The sequence below is a fragment of the Psittacula echo genome, assembly GCF_963264785.1.
Source record: "Psittacula echo genome assembly, chromosome: 5".
NCBI classification, from domain to species: Eukaryota; Metazoa; Chordata; class Aves; order Psittaciformes; family Psittacidae; genus Psittacula; species Psittacula echo.
In genome coordinates, this window is record NC_137739.1 from 86,014,804 (window position 1) to 86,025,017 (window position 10,214).

Below are 10,214 nucleotides of genomic sequence, written 5' to 3' on the forward strand. Positions count from 1 at the left end.
ATCCAGCTGCCCTCGGAGCCAGCCTTGTGATGATGGCTGGGACCGCTAATGAAATGTTTTTGGCGGTGACCCTGTGATGCTTGAAAGTGAGAGGGAAATGTCAAACTCTGCTGTAGCAAAATCACCGCCTTGGAGGGAAAAAAAAGGGCAACAAAAAAAGCAAAGCAAAGCAAAGCAAAGCAAGCAGTAATATATCTTGATCCCTTTTCCCCCATAAAACCCTGGGAGGCTGGTGGAAGGAGCGGAAAGACTGAGCTAAGCCTGCAGGAAATTAAACATGAAATGAAAACAAGGTCGAGTTATTCAATTCTCTCATCCCAGGCTCCAATTTCCCATTCCAGGCCACTGATAAAATGGTGTCCAGTTTCAGCGCTCAAGGATGAATTCTGGCTCTGTTCTTGCAGCCTGGAAAGCAAAGGGGCTGGTGGCCATCTCCAGGATGAGGAGAGACAGGCTGGCCTTTCACAGAGGGATGGGGTCCTGGAGACAGAGGGAGATGGAGCAGAGGGATAAGGGCAGCAGGGATGGAGGACAGGGATGGGGAGAATAGATGTGGTGAGGCTGCCAGGGTCTTGAATGCAGCGAGGCATTGTCTGCATCAGGGCAGTGATGCAGCAAGTGGGGCTTCAGCATAGGATGAGGGACTCCAGGTTAGATCCAGCTCCATGGATGCCCCCAGCCCATCACCAGGTGTGCAAGGACCATCCTCACCCTCCACCACTGCATTAGGGTGGATAAGAGAGGGGAAATCACCTTTTCCTTCGGCTGGGAGGAAGAACAAATGCAGGGATGCAGCTCCAACCATCCAGAGGGGCCTAGGTGAGGTACCAGCTTGGCGCATCCATCCATACCCAGAGTGGCACACACGGGGCTTGGTGCCAGGGTAGCAGCAGCAAGACAGCGAGCAGGAGCCTCCTGCTTTCTTTGTCCGAGGCCATTCCCAGCCTCCTCATCCCCCCCAGCACATCAGCTGTGTGTGCATATGGCTTTAGGTACCAGCATATGGCTGGATGTTTATGGAGACATGAAACATTTTGTGTTCTGTAGATTTTTATAGGGCTGATTCGGTACGTCAGGGCTTATCAAAGCATTGTCTGCGGGAGCCAGATTCATGACATTACCCTCCACTCCCACTCTAATTGTTAACACCGAGATGCAGCCCACAGCGACTGCTTATCCCACAGAGTACCCCATCCTGATCCCAAAGGACACGCTGCATCCACTGCTGCAACCTCCACTGTCACATTTGCCTTCTATAGCATCCTCCCTTGACGGAAAGTGACAGGCAATGAAAGGATAAAGGACTTCTGTTAGGTTTAGATTTGCTTTGTAAAAGCAGGTGTCTCCTAAGATTGAGGGAACACTTGCGATGAGTTGGTTTTCTGCTGACAGCTTCAGCATCATACATTGCCCTGCCTGCCCTGGAGCACTTTGGTCTAGGGAAAACCTACAGCAAGATACCAAGCAGCCTAAAAGACCTGGACCAGAGGAGAAAGGAGAACATTAAAGAGTGGTCCCAGCCTTGTCACAGGCATTCGGGAGCAGTGGCTCACTGCCAGCCCTCAAGTGTTTGCAGTGCCTCCGGCACCAGTACTTGTCTTCTTTGTTCAGCCTGGAGGACGCTCCAGGGAGACCTTGTAACAGGCTTCCAATACATAAGGGGGCCTATAGGAAATCTGGAGAGGAGCTTTTTACAAGGGCCTGTAGGGACAGGACAAGGGGAATGGATTTAAACTGATGGAGAGGAGATTTAGGTTGGATATAAGGAAGTTCTTCCCTGTGAGGGTGCTGAGGCGCTGGCACAGGATGCCCAGAGAAGCTGTGGCTGCCCCATCCCTGGCAGTGTTCAAGGCCAGGTTGGACACAGGGGCTTGGAGCAAGCTGCTCTAGTGGAAGGTGTCCCTGCCCGTGGCAGGGGTTGGGACTGGGTGAGCTTTAAGATCCCTTCCAACCCAAAGCATTCTGTGATTCTGTGATTCCTTCCCAGCCTGATCTGATGCTTTGCCACAGCCTCGCAGCCCACCAGCCACATGGGGATTGCAGTTTGGGAACTGCCAGTTTAAACTGTTTCATTCTCCCGGTGCCAGTTCAAACCAATGCATATATGAGAAGAAAAGCCTGCACTTTGGACCCCGCTCCACCTTGGAAAGCATCCCCATGGCTGCTTTGCCATTGTGGGGGATCCAAGCACACAAACCCCATGCTGATGGCTTGGAGGTCCCACCGCAGAGCCAGGCACTGCTGCAGGACCCTGTGCTGGGGAACCCCGCTCCGATGGGATGCTCCATGCACGGCAGTGCAGGTGTGTGGGCAAACCATGCAGGAACAGCCGCATATGCCTGGCACATGTTCACGGCGGCCGGCGCTGCGCTCCCTACCTGCTCCGCACCCCTCTGTGCACAGCAGGGCCTCCTCCGCCCGAGGAGGAACCGGGTCACCACTGCTAGCTTTGAATGTGCAGATCAAAGAGGCATCATGTGGGCCAGCCCTGGGACTGGCCTGCAGCTGGGCTGCAGCGGCCGTGCCAAGAAGGAAAGCAGACGGATGCCTGGGGCACCAAACCTGCTCCAGTCGGATGCTCCTCTTGCGCAGCGTGTGCTCCGATGGGGTAACGTGAGGAGCTTTCTCATGGTGCTTTGTGCACCCGCTGTAAATCCTTACAGGGCTTTGGATTCAGGGGTGGGGGGTTAATATCAGGTTGCTGCTTTGGGTATGGTTAGACTGGTTGGCTTGGGGATGGACCATGCCAGTGGCATTGTGTGGCAAAGCACTAAACCCTACACCATCCAACCCTGCACCATCCAACCTTACACCGTCCACCCCTATACCATCCAGCCTTAAACCATCCACCCCATACCATCCTTCCCTACACCATCCATCCCTACACCATCCATCCTTACACCATCCACCCCTATACCATCCAGCCTTAAACCATCCACCCCATACCATCCTTCCCTACACCATCCATCCCTACACCATCCATCCTTACACCATCCACCCCTATACCATCCAGCCTTAAACCATCCACCCCATACCATCCTTCCCTACACCACCCATCCCTACACCATCCATCCTTACACCATCCATCCTTACACCATCCTTCCCTACACCATCCTTCCCTACACCATCCATCCCTACATCATCCATCCTTACACCATCCACCCCATACCATCCTTCCCTACACTATCCATCCCTATACCATCCACCCTTACACCACTCACCCCATACCATCCATCCCTATACCATCCACCCCATAACATCCACTCCTACCCCATCCATCCTTGCACTGTCCATTCTATGATCCACATAGGGAAGACATTGCAGTAATCCCCCCTCCCTGCACTGAGACACCCACTCAGTTACCCACTCGCATCATGAGGCTGGCAGCAGTGGGGAGATGTGAGAGACCAGCACAAGGCTGAGGAAGGGGAAACTGAAGCAGGAGAGGCTGAAACAGCTCCTCCAGCACAAGAAGGTCAGCTCAGACCAGAAACCATGGACCCCCAGGCCTTTTTCTCCCTGTAGCAGCTTTTAGCTGCATTGATGCAGGCTGCCAATACCACTGTTCTTTTACCTCCTAAACCCAGCTTGCTGCCCTGCTGCCCTCCTAAGACTATCCACCATCCTCCATGAGCTTCCCCAGCTGCCCTCCAAGCAGCAGAGCTGCCCCATGGCCAGGCACAGGCAGGACCAATCTGTTCATTAGTGATGCCCCCCCCATCACCGTGTAAAACTCGAAGCAGAACCAAGCAGCTTTGGGGCTGCTCCTTTCATGCACTGGCGTGACCTGCACAACCCAGCCGCTGGTGATCGCCTGCATCCCTCAGTGCCTTCAAAGCGGCTCTTGATTGATGCGTTTCCCTGACTCACAAGCTTCAAGAGGCTTTGAAGACACTGGGCCCGGCTCTGATCTCTCTTAGGCTGATGCAAATCAGGAGCAATGGTGCTGACAACAGTGCAATCATCCACACTGATGTCAAGCCAGTAAAAATAAGAGGAGAAGCAGAGTTTTGGTCCTTCCTCTGCCTTGAAGGGATCTGAGCAGCGGTGGGAAGCAGAGAGCTGCAAGCCCTGCAAAGCAAAGTCAGTGTAAAGCTAAGGACACGCAATGCTATAGAAGAGCACTTGTCCTGCACCTCAGGAGGGGAGGGGTGTTATGCTGTGTATTTGGTTTGTCACAGTTAAGAAAATGAAGACTTCAATGAGAAATGCAAGCTCCCAGCCAATGGCACTGTCACAGCCAGGATTAGGCCTAAGGAAAGCCCCGGTGCTGCTGGGTTCAGGCACACACGGATGTGTTCCCACTTCTCATCTGAAACTGGCTGATGGCACAAGGGCTGCACATGGGTAACACTGATTTAGGGATGTGAGGAGCATGGGGTACACCAGGCTGCGGGAGGCAAGAGCTGTGGATGTGAAGGGGCTGGAGCACCTCCCATATGGAGACAGGCTGAGAAAGTTGGGGCTGCTCAGCCCAGAGAATAGCAGCCTTCCAGTGTCTGAAGGAGGCCTATAAGGATGCTGGGGAGGGACTCCTCATTAGGGACTGTAGGGACAGGACAAGGAGTGATGGGTTAAAACTGAAACAGGGGAAGTTCACGTTAGGTATAAGGAAGAAGTTCTTTACCGTGAGGGTGCTGAGGCGCTGGCACAGGGTGCCCAGAGAAGCTGTGGCTGCCCCATCCCTGGCAGTGTTCAAGGCCAGGTTGGACACAGGGGCTTGGAGCAAGCTGCTCTAGTGGAAGATGTCCCTGCTCATGGCAGGGATTGGAACTGAATGAGCTTTAAGGTCCCTTCCAACACAAACCATTCCATGATTCCATATGCCCAGACAGGCAGATGGGCATTGCCTGTTGCTTGGGATGCTCAGACCCCCTAGGGGTACCCAGCACTGCTCATGTGCCATGCACAGCCCCTGTCTGTGATGCTCTGCCTGCTGCCGGGGGCTCCCCATCCACCACCAGCATCTCCCCTGTTCACAGCCCCGTGTTGCCCTCTCCCCAGGTCTGGTTCCAGAACAGAAGAGCCAAGTGGCGCAAGCGGGAGCGCTTTGGTCAGATGCAGCAGGTCCGGACCCACTTCTCCACCGCCTACGAGCTGCCCCTGCTCACCCGTGCTGAGAACTATGCCCAGGTGAGTGCATCCCCCTGCCCTGCTCCGGCTGTCCTGGTACCTCTGATCACAGGTATCCCCGGGTGATGCTTTGCTGCTTGGGTTCATCCATCTGCCCTCAAGAGTGCAGGGGCTGGGGCTGTACTGCCAAGCACTGAAGGAGTTGTACAGCTGGGTGTCCTGCTCGGCTCCTTCAAGCAGGCACCAAAACCATCCCTGCTTGACGTGCAGCCATCCTTTGGGCACAGGTCACCCTGCTCAGCACATCCTATTAGGGGGAGATTTAGGTTGGATATAAGGAAGAAGCTCTTCCCTGTGAGGGTGCTGAGGCGCTGGCACAGGGTGCCCAGAGAAGCTGTGGCTGCCCCATCCCTGGCAGTGCTCAAGGCCAGGTTGGACACAGGGGCTTGGAGCAACCTGCTCTAGTGGAAGGTGTCCCTGCCCATGGCAGGGGGTTGGAACTGGGTGAGCTTTAAGGTCCCTTCCAACGCAAACCAGTCTGGGATTCTATGATGACGTTGTCTTTCCATCACGTATGCTGCTGCCCATTAACATCCTGCTGATTTGGAAAGGTTCAAAAGGCTATTTCATGCCAAAACCCCCGCAGTTCCCATCAAGGATTCCCATTATCATGCCTGGCTTCCATGCCCCTTCTTTAGGGAGTTGGACAAAGCATTTTCCCCTGGTAGATCTCCACAGCTGTCTCCCAGCAAGAGGCTGTGGTACCCGCATCGTTCTTGATGACGTCTGGGGATGCTTCCCAAGGGATTTGTGGGTTTGTGCTCCAAAGGAGGGGTGGGAGCAGCCTTGCTGGGGTATCTAGGGCTGCTTCCAGGGCCTGATGAAACCATTCCTGCTCTTGGCCAGGAGGCAAGTGCCACCTTAGCTTCCTGCCCTGGGGAACCTGCCGCCACAGCCTAAGCGTTGAGCCAGGCCCCATTTCACAACGCTGCCTTCAGATAATGCCAGGGCACCATCAGGGTGGTCATTAGCTCGAGGGCTATGCTGTGCCCCACAGAGCATTCCCTCCATCCTGCTGGCTCCTCTTCCCATCACCCGGAACCCCCTCGGGGATGCTCTGAACCCAACTTATCCTCACAGATCCCCTTGGAGTCCTTCTTCCCCCTACACCCTGGCTCCCAGCTACTGCAGCACCACACCAAGAGCATTTGACCTCTCTCCCGCTTGGCATCTCCTCCGAGCTGAACAAGAAGCCCTTATGAAACAGCTGAGAGGTGCCAAAGCAGCTCTTCAAGCAGGGGACACTCTCAGCCGCCTTTTCAACGCGCCCTTTGTAACTTACACTGGCTCCCTCCCTCCTTAGTGCCCTCCTCTCCCTGCCCTGGGGATCAGAGAATGAAATCAAGTTGCGGGAGGTGGGAGATCAGAGAGGGCCCAAGGGTGAGCAGTGGCATGAAGGGCCCTTTGCTCTCTCCAGATGCTTGCCTCCTCCCTGCTTTCATCCCATGTGCCCATGTACCCCCACCACACACCTATTCCTGCTGGTGGATCCTGGGCCCCCTCTCTTCTTCTGCACTATCATTAATGAGTGATGCTGCAGGAACCCAAATGCCGCTCAGTTGCTTCCTCAGTGGGCAATGAGTGTCACCGGGGAGAGGGGAAAGTGCCAGCGCTGGGGGCTGTGGGCAGCTCTGCTCTGTGTGATACAAAAAGACCCAGTTTAGGCAAAGCTGCCCTGTGATGGGGCAGGAGGGTGGATTGGCAGCCTCACAGCGCCCCTTTCTGCCTGCTCCCTGTAGAGGGTAGGCCCAGGGAAACACGATGGAAACACCAGGTCTTCTATGCTGAGAGCATCCCTGCTCCAAAAAGTGATGATGGTGTGAAGGAATAAAAGAAATGGCTGAAAAGATAGCACAGAACAATCAAAACAGAATATGAATAGATGGAAAAGACCTTTAAGATCATCAAGTCCAACCATTCCCCAGCATTGCCAAGGCCACCACTAACCCATGGCACTGAGGCCTCGTCTACGCTGTGCATGAACACTTGCAGGGACGGTGACTGCAGCCCTGCCCTGGGCAGCCTGTTCCAATGCCTGAGCACCCTTTGGGGCAGGAATTGTTCCTCATCTCCATCTAAACCTCCCCTGGTGCAGCTTGAGGCTGTTTCCTCTTGTCCCATCCCTTGTTCCTTGGGAGCAGAGCCCAGCCCCTCCTGGCTCCATCCTCCTGTCAGGCAGTTGTAGGGAGCGATCAGGTCCCCCCTGAGCCTTCTCTTCTCCAGACTGAACCCCCCAGGTCCCTCAGCCCTTCCCCATCACACTGTGCTCCAGCGACTGTGTCAGAGGAGGGCCCATTCCTGCTCACTGTAGGTTGTTCTCCCACCCTCCCTGCCCTTGTCCATATTGACACAGATTTTGGAAGGGCTGTAGATCAGATGCTGGTGGCGACCAGCACCACATCCCATCCCACCGCCGCTTCTCATGCGCAGCGCTGCCCCGCGGGATGCCCTGTGACACCCCTGATGCTTCTTCTCCCATCCCCAGATCCAAAACCCCTCCTGGATCGGCAACAACGGAGCCGCCTCCCCGGTGCCCGCCTGCGTGGTCCCCTGCGAGACGGTGCCCTCCTGCATGTCCCCCCATGCTCATCCCCACGCGTCCGGCGGCGTCTCCGAGTTCCTCGGGCCCGGCAGCCACGTGGGACAGACTCACATGGGCGGCCTCTTCGGCACGGCCGGGATGAGCCCCGGCCTCAATGGCTACGAGCTGAACAGCGAGCCGGACCGCAAGACCTCCAGCATCGCTGCCCTGAGGATGAAGGCGAAGGAGCACAGCGCCGCGATCTCCTGGGCGACATGACAGCCCAGCGCCGCGCCAGGCACGTGGGGACAGCCGAGTACATCCACCCGCTTGGACTCCAGACAGCAGTTGCCTCCTCGGGGATTGGAATGCAGCACTTTTAGCTACCCTTATAGGCATATAAAGTACATATGTTAACGTAAGTGGAGTGTTCCCAGCATGAACGCGGCGGCTCCCGGCTTCCTGGGATTCAGGCGCGTGGAGCATCACCAGTGAGATCCGGGTTGGGATGCGTCCCTTCTCACCTCCCCAATAACCTGGGCATTTTTGTTCTCCCTGCTCCTTTCTCTGACACCAGATCTGCCTTTCCAAAGAGGAGGAGCTCGCTGGCGTGTCAGCAGCTTCTCCCATCCCACATACACACCCAAACACATCTTCTCCTGTTGTTGGCAGCGTTGCTCAGATCTGTTCTGCCTTGGGCAGGGGACTGGATGGGGACTCTGGCACCAGCAAAGAGACACTTCTGCTCCCATCCTTTTAGCGGGAGCCACAACCGGGAGCAGGGCTGGGAAGACACTAAAGGCTAGAAAGAAGGCAAATTAGCTCACCTTCTACCTTGCTTCCTTTCCATCCATAGCACAGAGCTACTGAGCTAGCTATAGAGCCATATAGAGCTATAGAGGCCGGTGAAGGGGATGCCTCTCTTCCCAACCCAGCACAGTGCCACCACACTGAGAGCCTTTGCCTCTAGTTGCCCACCCCAGCACACAATAGCTTCCCAGCACAGCTCGCTGCCCCGGGAACCAGCTGGGGTTTGCTTTGCCATGGTCACGGTGAATGCTGAGGCTCATACGCATGGTGGGGTAGGAGAATGTTTCCTCTGGCTTTCCCTGGGTCGGGAATTGCGATCCTCAAAGGGAGGGGAGCACAGCTGCTGAGCGAACGCACAGCTCCCCAGTGAGACCGCTCTGAGGAACACAGAGCCACGGGTGTGAGGCCATCGCATTCCTCATGTCCTGGGGTCAGACACAGCAGTGACAGCCCCTCCTGCAGCCCTTCACCCCTGCTGCACACAGACACACGGGGAATGGGGAATGGCACAGGCAGCAGGCCGGGAAGGGACCCAAGGCTGGATCTGCTCCATCTCCAGCCACTTGGATCCTCTCCGCTGTGCAGAGGGAGCAGGAGGCAGCAGAACTTGCCTGGTTCAAGCCAATGTGCATCCCCACTTCTCCTCTCCAGCGCTCTCACCTGCACGGTGCTGCCTGGTAAGATCCCCTTTGCTCCCAAAGCTTTCCGATGATGTTGTAGCGCTAGGAATGAGTTTGGAGCATCCTTTTCCTCACTGAACCCTCGCCAAGGAGAAGCTGAGGATCAGCTGAGCACCCACACAGCGTGGCTACACAGGCTGAGCTTGAGCCATCTCCGAGATTCATAAGGGAAATACAGGATTTTACTCCCATGAAAATCTGTGCCTCACCTGCCCTATCTCCTCATGCTCAGTGGTAGGGGATCTTGTAGTTCAAGGCCCAGTGGTGTTGGAAAAGCCTCCAAATAAGCTACAACCAAATGGTTTCAAACATTTCTAGACTGCCACACACACTACCTAAATGGCACACCATTGCTAGATCAGATGTAATACTTATTTATTGGCATAAGACCAGGAGTCCTGTCTCTTTTCTCTCCTCTGAAGTGATGAAGAGATGCCTTCCTTGGTACTCACAGGGCACCACATTTGACCACACCATGTGTACAACCAGGGCATCTCCCATCACAAGCAGCCAGGACCTATGTCCCAGGCTAAACGTTCATCTGAGCCATCGGACATAATGGTTTAGGTGCTAGAAGTGATGCTCATCACTGAACCAGGCAGGATCACTCTGAGCAGATGGAGGTGGACATCCCCTCACCAAGCACCCAGAGACCGGTGGCAGGAGGTGGATCTCCAGCAGATACTGTGCAGGCAGCTGACCACAGCATCAGGAGCGTCATCCCAAGTACAACATGATGCTTCCCATGGTCAGGAAGCAGCTTTCCATGGCCAAGAGGCAATCCTGGGAAGGTCTGCTGCCTGAACAGCCCAAGACAAGACAAACTAGCAAGAGGCAGAGCTGAGGAGGGGCAGTGGGACAGGCAGGAACATGGGGATGGGTTCCACATGGTCTGCAGCTCCAACAGAGGGATGTAGCCATTCAAGACCTTAGCTGCATTCCCTGCTGAAGTTAAAGGGTAACTTTTCCTCGTGGACTTACACAGGGCTATGGTTTCACCCAAGCTGTTTAACATCCCAGAGGAATGTAGTGATAGGACAAGGGAATGGCTTTATACTGATAGAGGGGAG

General features: G+C 55.2%; 1 protein-coding gene across 1 annotated transcript in view; it reads left to right on the forward strand.

Moving 5' to 3' along the window:
* ALX4 (ALX homeobox 4) overlaps window positions 1-7,933 on the forward strand; it is a gene marked incomplete at both ends in the record, with an annotated part of 40,367 nt that extends 32,434 nt beyond the window's left edge. Inside the window, 2 exons of the mRNA XM_080619145.1 lie at window positions 5,005-5,133; window positions 7,619-7,933. Of these exons, the coding sequence (XP_080475271.1) occupies window positions 5,005-5,133; window positions 7,619-7,933 (444 nt within the window). The remainder of the gene's footprint in view (window positions 1-5,004; window positions 5,134-7,618) is intronic.
* Window positions 7,934-10,214: the final 2,281 nt, after the last annotated feature.